The 14,600-nt window shown below is 42.5% G+C and overlaps 1 protein-coding gene across 3 annotated transcripts in view; it reads left to right on the top strand.

The window, feature by feature from the left end:
- bark (C-type lectin domain-containing protein bark beetle) overlaps positions 1-14,600 on the top strand; it is a 109,520-nt gene that overhangs the window by 79,724 nt on the left and 15,196 nt on the right. For all 3 annotated transcript variants that reach the window (XM_084590109.1, XM_084590108.1, XM_084590110.1), the window contains exons 3-6: positions 7,874-8,064; positions 11,649-11,996; positions 13,609-13,826; positions 13,913-14,210. In XM_084590109.1, the coding sequence (XP_084446235.1) occupies positions 7,874-8,064; positions 11,649-11,996; positions 13,609-13,826; positions 13,913-14,210 (1,055 nt within the window). The remainder of the gene's footprint in view (positions 1-7,873; positions 8,065-11,648; positions 11,997-13,608; positions 13,827-13,912; positions 14,211-14,600) is intronic.

Below are 14,600 nucleotides of genomic sequence, written 5' to 3'. Positions count from 1 at the left end.
ATGTAGTTGCGTCGCGATGCATACATGTGGTGAGCAAGTCGTAAAAACATTTTTGACAGGCTTTATATTCGGACGTCCGTGCAAGCACTGCATGGTCTGCGCCGTAAGGAAAGAAAAAAAAAAAAAAGACGAGGAAACCGCACAGAAAGCGCGGAACGATATATAAGAATCACAGCGATACCACAGGTAAAAAGAAAATAAAAGAAAAAAAAATTACTGAACTAGCATATGTGCCCGTTGATCACCTTGCGCGCACCCACCTGACTCCAAACAATTCTATGCCTCCAGGGACTTGTATGGCTGGACGGTCTCTGCAGTGAGGCGACTCGGAGAAAAAATCAAGTACACTAAAATGTTTGCCATGCCCGATGGTGCCAGAGTGCCCGCGTCAGTCACTTCCTAATGTGTTTCAGGCATAGCACAACGGCGTTCAGTGTACAGATTTGTAGCACTGTTCATCCGATTCCGGCAAGCTTTTCACGTAGCCGTACATTGCTGCAGCGCACACTACATTCCCTTGCAAGTAGTGCAAGTCTGACGATCTACGGGACTATTCACAGCACGATAAACTGACCGCGCACAGTTGCAGACGAACATGCACTACCGGAGTCGTCGCTAGCAGGCGCTCCGGAGCTGGAGGCGACCATTTAATAAATAAAATAATGGCAACGGGGCCAATATTATTCTACTGGGGGACATGAACGGCCACATCGACGATCTGGATGGATACACGGATTGTAACGGGAAGCTAATGCTAGATTTCTGCGAGCGACACGATCTAGTTATAGTAAATAGAGAAACAAAATTTGAAGGCCAAATCACGTGGGAATTCCGCAACAGGCAGACGACCATTGACTACTGTCTAATGTCGCAGGAAATTTATAGCAAGGTCAGAAAAATGGAAATAGACGAAGAAGGGGAGTGTAGTCTGGGAAGTGATCATAAACGTATTAGTCTGCAGATGGGGCCCTTGATGAAAAGAGAAATGGAACTTAGACAAAAAGTAAACGCGAAATTAAACGACGATCAAATAGCGCAGATAGCAGCAGACATAGAGGAAGCAATAGAGAAAAGCCCCATGGAAGACTGGGATTATGAACAGGTAGAACTACTCATAAGGAGGAAAATTCAGGAGGTTAAAGTAGCAAACCGCTGGAATGGAAAGAGGAAGCCACGGAGCTGGTGGAATAAGGAAATCAGGGAAGCTATTGAACAACGACGGGCTGCTTCAAGGGAACACCGAACGGCAAAGAAATCAGGGAAGCTATTGAACAACGACGGGCTGCTTCAAGGGAACACCGAATGCAAAGAAAGCACAGGTATCTCAGGAGGAAATGGACCAAAAATGGGAATCATATCGACAAAAGAAACTTCAGGTGCAGGCCCTCGTCCAAAGTAAAATAAGACAGTCCACCGATCGCTGAATGGCTGATATACACGATGCCTCTAGAGGCGGAACAAGAAAATTCTGGAACCATATAAGCTGGCTAGGGAAGAAGAATCAAAGAAAGCAGGATCTGATTCAAGATAACGAGGGAAATTGTTTAAAGGGAGATAACGCAGTGAACTATATTACATCAGTTATAGCCGAGTCATTTAAGAGCGACGATAGGGTAATCTCCGCAAATCAGGAAGCAACACAATTAAGGTAGCAGAATGCAAAGCAGCTTAGAACTGACCAATATAAACTAGAAAAAGGCAGAAAAAAATATTCCTAAAAACACATCTACAGGAATAGATGGAATTCCGATCAAGCTGATTAATGAACTCGGTCCAAAAAGTAAGGAAACGTTGTTAAAAGCTCTGGAAACAGTCATAACGAATAAGCAAATTCCGGACAGCTGGCGGCAGAGTAAAATGAATTTGGTTTATAAAGGGAAAGGAGACAGGATGCACATAAAATCCTACAGGCCGATAACCATAACATCTGTTATGTACAGGTTAGCCATGCAGGCGGTGAAATTAAAAATGCATTATGGGTTGAAAGTAACAAGATACTCGGAGAACTTCCGAACGGCTTTAGAAATGGTAGGCGCTTAGATGATAGCCTGTTCGTGCTTAACCAATGCATCGAAATATCTAGAGTGGAAAATAGACCTCTGTATTTGGCCTTCCTGGACATAAACGGGGCGTACGACAACGTAAGCAGGGAACTCCTGTGGAACATATTAAAAGAAGAAGGTATCGGTTATGAGATAATAGAGTTCCTACAGGAAATATATCGGGATAACAAAGTAGAAATTACGTGGGAAGGGATAAAAAGTACGGAGGATGTCAAAGTATGCAAAGGATTAAGACAAGGCTGTCCTCTATCACCGGTGCTGTTCATGCTTTATATGATAAACCTGGAACGGAGGATACAAGACAGTAACCTAGGTTTTAACCTGTCATATAGATTAGGTGGAAAGGCGGTAGAGCAGCGCCTCCCCGGTTTGATGTATGCAGACGATATTGTGCTGCTAGCTGAGAGTCTGGAAGAATTGCGAACTCTAGTTAAGTATTGCGGAGACGAAGGGGACGCTCTAGGCTTCAGTTTCAGCGCAGATAAGTCGGGTCTGATGATTTTCAACGGCTCAACTGATCAGGGTCTTAAAATACAAGGCCTTGAAATACCTAGAGTAGCAGAATATAAATATCTGGGGGTATGGGTAAACAAAGGATTGGCATACATTGGAAAGCATGAGCAATCACTTAAGGCCAAAGGGCGAAGGAATGCCGGGATAATGAAGCATAAGGCATTGTGGGGATACAATAGGTATGAGGTTTTGAGGGGTATTTGGAAAGGAATTATGGTGCCCGGACTTACTTTCGGAAATGCGGTTTTGTGCCTAAAATCAGAGGTACAGTCGACATTAGAAACAAATCAGAGATCCGTTGGACGATTAGCACTAGGTGCCCACGGCAAAACTACAACTGAGGCGGTACAGGGAGATATGGGCTGGGCATCTTTCGAAGTGCGGGTAGCTTAGAGTAAATAGGAACGCCTGAGGAAATTGGACAGTAACAGATGGGCAGCTAAAGTATTTAAATACCTGTACCTAAAAAGCGTTGACTCACAATGGAGGAAAAGAACTAGGAAACTAACTAGTAAGTATGCTAGTAACAAGGACGGAGAAATAAAGAGCATTAAGCAACAGGTGAAAAACACAGAAGGTAAAAATTGGATAAATTCGATGGAAAAGAAACAGAGTGTGGAATTATACCGAAAGTGGAAAATGCAGATCAGGAAGGAAGATTTCTTTGATGACTCAAGAGGCAGTGCCCTACTTTTTGAAGCTAGATCAGGGTGCCTTAGAACACGCAGCTACAAAAAGAAATTTAACAATGGAGATGACGCATGTGCTGTATGTGGAAACTCCAGTGAAACAATTGCCCATATTATACTCGATTGTAATGGTATCCATCCGGAAGTTGGTGCAGGCGCAATCACTGTTCCTGAAGCTCTGGGGTTTAGAGATAACAGTGGCCGGGTGAATAAACCGGCGGTGGAAACTAGCAAAAAACGACTGGAAGATTGGTGGCTTAAAAGCAGAGAAGTGACATAATGTTAGTAATGTAGGAACAAAATTTAATAAATAGAATGATGGTTTAGTTAACCATTGTAAATCAATAATTAAGATATAGGGGAAAAATGAGCATGATAGCTACTGCTACCACCCCGTTTCAAAGGGGACGCTCCTATATTCCATCCATCCATCCATCCATCCATCCATCCATCCATCCATCCATCCATCCATCCATCCATCCATCCATCCATCCATCCATCCATCCATCCATCCATCCATCCATCCATCCATCCATCCATCCGTCCATCCGTCCGTCCGTCCGTCCGTCCGTCCGTCCGTCCGGCCGCGGTCGGCTGCGCCGTCGTCTGCTGCAATGCGCGGTTGGCGCGGTTCTTGTTCTGTCCATATTGTCGTATGGCATTTGACAACTGCTCTTTAAATGTTAATATGTCTAGGATTTATCACGTGAGTGACAGTATTAAGCTAATTTACCCCATGCAGCAGCATATCAGACTGTAAAAAAAAAAAAGAAAAGAAAAACCTGCTTGCAGTGAGCCGTTTAGGGGTGCCCGGATTCGCAACACAGGTTATTTGGAGAGTTTTAAAAGTAGACTGCCTCCGAAATGACGCAGCATACTTTGCCATACACTTCTTCAAAGCGCTGGCCAACATTTAATGACCGGCTACCACTTCTGGTGCTCTGCGAAACGAGAAAAACGTTGCGGCAAGTTCTGTTTACGTGTGTTTCTATGGGTCGCCCTCCCAACTCGCACCCCCATACGTTTCGCGGTGTTTTAAAAATATTTCGCCTCGGTAATGAGATTTCATACTTTCACGATCTGTTCTGGGATGTTCATGGCTATTTTGCACCGAATAACGACATCACAGGTGCGCTGTGAAGTGAGAAAACTGCTTAGAAATATTTCGGTTCCATGTATTCCTATGGGCGCTAACCCTATTTTTCACCCCCAGTCGGCCAACGTTTTTAGATTCCTTTAGGGATCTAAAACGTTGCAGTCGGCTGCGACGCCGCGAGCGCCCCCTATGTTTGTAAACACGGTGTTGGTCTATAGGTGCAATTTTGAAATAGTCGGTAGGCTAAGTATGGAGCCCAGCCTTGCTCGACGTTCCGACAGGCCCGTCGCGAGTCGGAGATAATTATTTTGGAATCAGTGTGGGTAGCATGCTAGCGCAATGGCGACCTCCTCCGCGTGAGTAATGTCGCGGGCGCGAAATGTAAGCCCGTTAACAGTTTTGGACTGGTAGACCACTGCGGCCGTGTACCATACCCCATGGTAGGGGCCGGAGGCGTCCACGTAATAAATGCCGGGTTTCAACCCTTAATGGCGGCCTAGGGCTTCCGCCCGCGCCAGGCGCCGGCGCGCGCGTCTCACTCTAGCGTGGCGCAGCAGTAGCAGCTGTGGCACCATTGTGGCGCGTCATGGTATGACGTCACGGACCCCCCTCCTCTGGCTTGAAGGTCAAATTATCTCCATCAGTGACCTTGGCGAAACATGACGTAATGAAGCTTTTCACTCAAAAAAAAAAAAGAAAAACGCAGTTTGGCAATGACCCTCCTTTTCTTCGCACCAAGAGGCGAAGCAAAACAGTGTACATGACGTGGCGCAGGCGGTTCTGATTGGGCGCCAGCTGCATTCGATTCAGCCGTGGTTCTCTGCACCCCCAGAACCGGTTCACGGTGCGCTGCACCAAAGCGCTCGATTCACAGCATTCCCTGCACCACTCTCCGCGATTGATTTTAGGTGCAGTCGTGGTGCCGCTGTGGTGCAAAGAACCGCGGCACCCTCCGAGGAGGAGGTGCAGAAAAGTGGTGCACGTGTTGACGGCACTAGCAGACGACGCGCGCTGCCAATGAGATGCTTAAAAACATCGATTATCGACTTAGGGACATTTTTTCCCGTCGTCGACGGATCCGGCGTCATTCTCTGTGAAATGGCAAGTTCCTCTGAGGTCTCTTGTGACAACCTGAATACCCTCTCGAGTTCAAAGCTGAAATATCTGGCAACGGCGCTTCAGTTGTACGGGAACTCGGTTATTACGGTCTGTCCGAACCAGTCGGTCTCGGTCTGAACAACGATGTTGCCTCGAAGGAAAGCACGGCGTAGGGCTCCTCATCCTCACTGTCGAAGGACTCCAGAAATTCCTTAAAGTTGACTTCGACGATGTTGTCGTCCACGACGTCGCGACGCACCGCGAAAACTTAAAGCTCGCGGCGCACGAGAACTCGCGAGCAGACGACTAGCTCGTCTGAAGTGGCGCTGCTGACGCGCTGCACCTGCACCTGAACCCCTGAACCACAAAATTAGAACTGCACCTCACCGGCACCCGACTGGCACCGGCGGAACTTTTCCAGAATTGGTGCCGAGAACCAGTTCTGAATCGAACGAACCTCTTAACGTGCTAGTGGAAGTAACGTTTCCAGCGAACTTCCTGCGAGCATATCTGGTGTGTCCAGTTCTGGTTTTGCAAGAAAAAATGGTGCCGAATTTATACGCGCTTCAGGGCTTTAAAAATGTTTTTTCGTTTCAAAAACTGATATGGCACCATCTAATCCATGGCTTCATATTCCCTATTGGCATTCAAACCCAACCAGGTTAATTAAAAAGGTAATTTATATTTAGATTATTAGATATCTAATTAGAATATTTAATTGAAAATTATGTCTATTGTGTCATAAAGTTTGTTCCCGAAATTGTTTTCTATTTTGAACTCCTTTTTTCTTAAAGAATTTTTGATAGAGTTCTTTGAAACACTCATATGAAACATTGATGCACTGGTCCGTTGCATATGCTGTTTTCAGCAGCATTCCACATTACACAGCTTCTCTGAACTGTACTCCAAATGTCATGTTTAATCATTTGCCCAATCGCAGATCAGCATATTGGTCCTAATGTGAGACAACTTCCAATATGTGTCAGTTATGTTGCATGACAGTGCACCTGCTGTTCCTTTCTTTTAATTTTTAAGCTTGGTAGCGCAAATGTCGTATATGTTCCACGTACAACTGGCTACAGAAGCTTATACAGCACATGATGCCTGCTGAAATTAAATTTTCCTATGGCGTGGGCACACAACTCCAGAGTGTACCTTTTGGATTTAGGATGCATGCAGTTCGTGTGGAAAACGATTTTTGCTGCACCTATGTTCAGCTTACTATAGCCTGCACTCATAGGCGTGCGCAGAGGGAGGGCGGCCACCCCACCCCCAATCCTCTAAGAGGGGCGCCAAGTTTGCCCCCATACCTTCACTCTTTTGGACCTGTGCCGTCATTTCTAAAAGTGCAGGGTTATGGTCATGCAGATTTTTTTTGCTATACTGGCGGCCGAGGACTCGTGCTGTTGTGTTCCAAGCTACCTTTTCTCCCGGAAAGCCGGGGACTCATTTAAAGGAACCGTAGTGAGAAACACGTCGAGTAATTGTTTGTTAAGCACACAATATTTTTTATGTGCTGCTACTCCACTACATCAATATAAATGTTTTATAACCGTTCCTCATCTTCGCGTTGTGTTTTGAATTTAGGGGCCTTGAATGGGGGGCATTGCGGTGGACCTTTGCTCCCTCTAATGCATGCAGAACCTTGCGCACGCCTTTGCCTGCCATAGCTAATTAAGTGAGGGTGTTATTACAGGAATCATATTAAATTATGCAACTAAGAAATAAAGATGAACATATGATGGAAAAGAAGCTTATATTACAGAGAGCATTGGGTGGCCAGCATAATTAAGTGATGGTGTTATTACAGGAATCATAATAAATCAGGCAATTAAGAAATGAAGTTGAACATATGATGGAAAAGAAGCTTATATTACAGAGAGCATTGGGTGGCCAGCATAATTAAGTGATGGTGTTATTACAGGAATCATATTAAATCAGGCAATTAAGAAATGAAGTTGAACATATGATGGAAAAGAAGCTTATATTGCAGACAGCATTGGGTGGCCAGCTATTACAGAATTGCCTGCCTTGATCACCCTACGGCTGTTCTAAACCTGATGTGTGAACAGAATTGCGACAGTAACCTGCAAGTAGATAAAAATGCACGATGGTTTTGAAATTTCTTATGTTAATGGAGCTGTACAAATATCATGTAGGCACATCTGGCCAGTGTATTTGCAGTTTCAGAGCATTGTGCAAGCAGATCTTTGGCAATTGATCGGTGCATGCAGACTTATTTTCATAGTACCTATGTTTGAAACTGTACACCACTTACTGAGAATCGCTGTCAATGCACAAACTATACTCGCTGGGCACTTGTGTGACATTGTACGACTACCTAGATTATGCTTTCATGCATAGTAATATATGTGAGCAGTACATACAATGGTGCCCTGTGTTATTTTGTGCAGCTGGACTGATGAAGATGTGCGAGTTGTGTGCCGACACTTGGGCTTCTCGGGTGGCTTACTTCAAGGCTGGCTGCCACGGCACAACGATTCACGACAGCTTATGTTTGCCAGTCCCAACTGTACTGGAGGTGAACAGAGCCTAGACCAATGCCCAGGATGGGTGTACAGACAACTTGGGAGTGGAATATGTGGTGAGTGTACAGCCCATGTGGTGTTAACTGAGGTGTTACTTAAAGAACAATACAGTACCATATCATCATGTGCAACCTTGTGTGTTAAAGTTCTCTTATAGCTTTTCTGGAGCCCCACCCTGGTGGCTAAATGGTTAGAACACTCGACTACTGACCTGGGTGACCAGATTTGATACTACCAACCACGGCAGCCGTGTTTCGATAGAGGCAAAATGCAAGATGCTCGAGTACTGCGTGATCTCAGTGCACACCAAAGACCTCCTGGTAGTTGAAATTGTTACGAGCCCTCCACTACATTGTCCTTCATAGCCCGAGTTAATATGGGACATTACAATCTATAACCATAAAACAGATTTTCAGAAGTTAAGTCAACCTTTTCATTTACAGTACTAGAAGAGGAAACATTCATGACAGGACTGCTGTTTCATAGGCAGCTTTACTAAAACAAAATTGAACTTTAAAAACTTACTGCAAATTTATGAGGTAGAATTTTGGAAAACAAAGTGCTTTGTGTATTATATCTGTTGATGACTTGCCATGTTTGCTTAAATTGGATATAAGGAACATTCAGTGGTCAAGCTAGCATGAAAAAGGTCTGCAGCTACATCAGAGAAGTACAGAAGGACCAGTGTTAGTATAAAACACCCTGGTTACTCAATTATTATTAGTACACAACATAATGTGGCATGCATCTTGTGGTATGCATCTTGTGGTGGTGTGGTATGGGTGGAAGCACACTCCGGGAATGGTTGGAGTTTCATAAAAATGAAAAATATAGACACCTAATTTTGACATGTTCTCTTCTATGCAGTGTGATGTGTAAGACAGCATCACAGTACCTAATACTGTATGCATGAATCACTATGTGGCATTCACCTACGACCACTAAATAATGCATAATCGAATTTTATTTCAATTGTTTGGTTACAACTGCGACATCAAAGGTTCGTATAGATCACATGAGGCATGAAAAACTGAAATTTAACCACTGTTCCTTTATTTGCCGTCATTCCAGCTGTTTAAGCTGGCTAGCTTTAGCGAAGTGGTGAATTAAAATGTTGAAGTAGCAATTATACCACAATGTTTTGGTGTGACCTTTGATGTCCTTGTCATCACTCAGCTCTTGAAATCGAAACTGAAACAACATGCGACAGAAATTCAATTATATATTATATAGTGGTTACAGATGAATACTGTATAGTAATCCATGTATGCTAATGCATTATGCAGGCATCTATACTCCTTTAAAATTACTATGAAGACTTGGAACAATGCTGCACACCTGGCTAGTTTGCTTGCCTCCTTTTAAAATTGGTATGACTATTGGTAATATGGACATGAAGCAGAAAGTTCCCAAACTGCCTGTGAAGAAGTTTAATTTCAAACTTTATAATTTGATACAAAGTGTCCTAAGTTGTGAATCGTGTGATAGTGTGTGCTATTGGGGTAAAATGATCGAGGTACCGCTGATTGAGTATGCAGCCTTTAATACAGTCTGCATTGCCTGAAGCAGCCAAAAGGAATGGCAGAACATGCACATCAACCATATTTGCACGATTCTAAGGCGCACCTTTCTTTAAATTAATAGGCATCTAAATTTTCATGCATGTCAAAGTGGGATTCCAAAAATGAAGCAAAATTATCATTTTCCAATTTTTGGTGCAAACTATACCCATTATATTGGGGGTGCATTAGAATGGTGCAGACACAGTGAAATCTCAAGGGCAAGCTTAGTGGGCTACTGCACTATTCTTAACCATTATTTTTAATTTCATGCTTCTGAAAACTGCCTTAGCAACCCAGTTTTGTGTATGGTATGATTGCTCCTGCCTTGGTTCTGTTTTCATTGTGCTCTGAAAACAGTATACCCTGTGCCATGCGTACAAAACACACAAGCATCTGTGCACCGAGGGATCAATAAATGATGATGCCAGCACGTGTACGGTTGATAAGCATCAGTAGTGTAGTTGGAAGCTTTCCTTCTTGGGTGCAGCTAGGGAGGGTTGGTAAAGAGGTGAAATGGTACCTAACCCTGGGTGTAGCGATGAACAGGTCAAGGTCACCCATACAGCAGCTCCTCGTATTCGGCCTGCATAGTTGTGAGCATTCTATGATCCATACTCTAATGAGCTAAGCTACACCATGTGACATGTACTGTACTAGTGACTGCCTTATATGTGCGAGATTCCGGGCTAGTTGGTAATGTATTCTCAAAAACAGCGCAACGTGCGACACACGGACACACAGGAGAAAAGGACAGGACACGGCGCATGACAGGCCATGGCACAGTTTCCTTTTCTCCTGTGTGTCGTACGTGGCGCTATTTTTGAGAATGCCCTATATGTAAGCTGCATTTTGTTTCCTGCTGAGGTGACATTTAATGCAACTGCCAAAAAGACAGCTGCTCAGGAGCATTAAAGGAGTGTAGACACATAATTTTTGGGTTCATGTTTTATTCTTTGTAAGATGCTTAAAACATTACTGTATACGGATCACCACGTCATATTTGCCTACGGCTGCTGAATAATTTATAATCGAATTTCTTTTCTCGCCTGTTTCTGTTTCAACAGCTGAGCGATGGTTGTGACGTCACAGTCAAGTCTAGGCCACGTGAGGGATGAAAATACAATTATATAATCATTACTGTGTCATTTGAATTCACTGCAATGATAAAGCGAGTCTGCCTCAAGAACAGGAATCACCAGAAGTGAAGAATCAGCAATTATATTGCTTTTTTTCATGCCGCGTATCAAGACATGATTGTGACGTCACAGCCATATCTCAGCTGCTGAGAAAAGAAAATTCAATTATAAATTATTTAGCGGTCGTAGGCGAAAACTGCGTGCGGATCGATATACAGGCATGAATTACGCATCATTAACAAGAAGAACAATGCCACCAAAATTTAGTGTCTATAGTCCCTTAGGTCAGCATGTGATGGTCACTGTAATGCTTGGCCCTTTGAATTTCTTTTCCAAATTTACTTTGTATTGCCAGTTAAGTCTGCAGAATCAAATACTGGTAGTTGCTGGGATCAAATCACTCAATATTTGCAACAAATGGCGACTGAAATGAAAAGTGCAACGTTAAACTGATGGTGGCCATTTAATCTAACTATCATAAGGTTATCTTCTTTGGAACATATGCATGAAGCTTTGCTCTGTGGAGTTTGGTGCGAGATATGTTAAGGAATGTATCTAAACTTGAATAACTGTCCCTTCATGCTGGGGTTCACATCTGTTTGTGCGAAGCTAAGAGAAGTGACAGAGCACACTGACATGCTTTGAACTAGGATAAATTATTGTACTCATATGATAAGGTCCAGGTATAAAACTCAAATTGTTTTATAAAGGTCTCATCTCTCATTAGCTACCTCTGACCTGTATAATGTCCCTGTGCTATATTTCGTTAGAGAGCCAAAGTTCTTAAGGTCCTGATCTAGTATCTGATAATTTTCAAGTGTTCACACTGGCTAAGCATTATTCCAGTCCACAACATTTAGTCAGCAACCTGAGTATGTTCTCAGCCGATTCTTGAATGCTTGAATTAAAATCATATCTGTGAAATCTTTTGTGATAACGCAGATTTTCAGCTGGACATTGAGATTGCCTGTGAGCCAACACTTCAAGAACAAGCAAGGCACTACTGGCGTGGTCTTCATTTCGAGTTGGCTAAGACCGAGTCACAGAACAAGCAAATCAGTCCTAATGATTGGATCAACACAGAAGTGTCCCAGTCCATTCTACATCATGTGGTCGTGAAGTATGCAGGTCGCCAGCAAGATGGAAACGCAACAGCAGCTATTCAAGTCTATGGTACACCACCAGTGATGAAAAATGTGGAAGTACGCCTGTCAGCCTACCATGGCATTAATGTCACCATGCCCAACCAGCCAGTTGAGATACAGCAGAGTGTTTTCAGCGAAAATAGAGGTAGGTACTTCCTTTGAAAACATACCAGCATCATCACGATACCTTTGTACACAGAGAACAAATAGGACATTGGACAATTGCATGCAAATGTATATGCTGTACAGGTGTGGAAACTACACATAAAAAAAAGGAGCTCTTTGTGTTGTGTATCAATGTCAAAGGTATCCCCTCTTTAGTACTGAGCGTAGATCCTTTAATATTACTAGGAAAATACTAGTCACACATTTTGAAAGTGCAAAGAGACAAAAAAACAATTGTATATATTGAAGCAACGCATATAAGGTATAAGAGATCAGTAAAATGGAGAGCTGAATTAGTTGGTACATTCTGAAGGGGAATAACAGCGCTGAGACAAAGGACAAAGGAAGACAGGACCTGTGCTAACCTGATTATTCTAGACCAGATGGGGTTTTTTAATAGGCACTAGCAATGCACAGCACATGGGCATTTCATTATTCTACCTCCATAGAAATAGGGCTGCCAAGGATTGAAGCTGTGACCTTGAGATCAGCAGTCATATACCAAAACCACTGAGCCACCGCAGTGGGCCCAAACAAGAACATTTCTGTAAAAATATAAATATTGTTTGCTCTTACAGTCCATGCACAGCTGTGCGATATTACCAAGGCACCAGTACAGCACTGTATTAGGTTCTGTTTTCATATATTTACTTTAAAGTAAACCTCAAAGTCCCCTGGTATGAGGTATTACATGGGGGAGGAATGGAGCATAGACTTGTGGATTTAAAAAGAAATAAAAAAAAATTGCATCAAAATTTTATTTTTATTTTAGCTGGTGTATGAAGTGTAAGGCTACAAAATTAACTCTGGAGGCAAATATTGTACTATACTCATATCTCCACTACAACTAAACAATTTAGGTTTTTTTTTTTTTTCGTTTTTTTTTTCCTCTGGTGCTAGTAAGCAAACAGTTGGGGCAATCAGATGGCTATTTTTATCAACTGGTACCTTTAATATAGAATAAATGGAATATTGGCATTTCATGCTATGCAAATGAACAAATCACTATGCATGAATGCCAAGTGCGTTTAGAAATATGGCCAAAATTTCTGAGGAGATGAACGTCCATAGTTTTCAGATATCCGTTCAGTCTTGTGTCAAACGGTAACACGCGATAAACTCAAAACAGCAGATTCTATTCGCAAATTATTCAAAAATTTCTATTATTTCCATACCACTTCTTTATATAAAAGTTGTGGAGAAGTGCAAAGCCAACAAGGGTTGGCTTCAGTTTCGCTCTTGGCAAAGTTTTTCAGTGACCTTCTGAAGCAGGTGTGGTGCAGAAGTTAGCAAAAATACGGTTTGTAGTATCACATAGCAGGATTTGTCATTTGGTGCAGCCTGGCACAATTGGTGCAAAAGTTCCACCACTGCATATTTTACTGATGCTGCTAATAACATCTTCCTTCAATGTCGTCAAGGGGGTTTGTCCAAAATAAAGATCAGCACATCATGATTTATCTACATTAATTTAGCTCATGCAAGCTTAATAACTGAGAGGAGTTACAATGTATAGCACATTTTATTCATTTGTTTGGCATTTTATGTGAAAAGGTAAAAAAACCATGCACATATTTCACTGATCTCTGCAGGCTATGGCATCTTCATAAATACAAGCAAAGGAGGAGTCACCTTGTCTGGTGTGATGGTGATGAAAAACGGCGCAGATGGAATCGTTTACACTAGGCATGAAACCAAAATAGGGAGCAAAACAAGCTTCTGTGAGTCGTCATCTGTATCCAACATCCGCTACCCTACAGTTTTTGTCTACCAATTGGACAGAAGAAATTACAAATCAAGTTGCTTTAGGGTAAGTGCAGTTCACATATGTATCTTATTTGAAAATATGCTAGCTGCGGTAGCATTTACCAGAATTGTGTCTCTATTCTTCTGTAGGTGCTGCCAGCAGGATATGGAGACTTAGTTTTGACTGTTCATTTCAAGAACATGCAGAGATACGATGGCCGAAAAAAGCTTGAAGGAGGCACTGTGACAGTGTGGAATGGAAAGCTGAAGCTGGATGAACATAAGTTAGCACAGTTCACCATTGATAATACCACTGTGCCACAGAGCATTTCTTCACAGAAAGGCAGCGCTCTCACAATTGAATTCCAGCCTCCAAAGTACACATACTCCCAACAGAATGACATTTTTCCGCAGCTGGAGTTTTCTATGGAAGCAGTGCTTGGCATTGGTAAGTGTATGGTTTAAATTTATTGCATTGTGGAAGATACGACATATTGCTAAAGCAGTGATAAGGGGTTGGCTGGATATCATTTGTTGCTGTATAAAGTACGTCTAAAAACACAACATTCATTGGTAGTCTGTGACTCAAAACAAAATGCAGTTAATGTTTCTGTGGTTATTAAAACAATAAGCACATCAACTAGAGTAACCTTAGACATTTAGTATCTAATGTTTGTGTTGCATAAAGTTTCGACTGTGTACGTACATTTATCTTATCTGAGACATTTTACTGTGCAGAGCAAATAACTAGGTTTGTCCACAAGATGGTCAGCATCAATTGCTTTATTTACAAAAGCTATAACACCATCTTTCTTGTTCATTAAACTGCTAAATATGT

This window comes from Amblyomma maculatum, chromosome 1, assembly GCF_055883805.1.
Source record: "Amblyomma maculatum isolate TAMU_Amacu chromosome 1, ASM5588380v1, whole genome shotgun sequence".
Taxonomy (NCBI): Eukaryota; Metazoa; Arthropoda; class Arachnida; order Ixodida; family Ixodidae; genus Amblyomma; species Amblyomma maculatum.
Note: the sequence above shows the minus strand (reverse complement) of the source record. Positions and strands in the feature narration are given on the sequence as shown.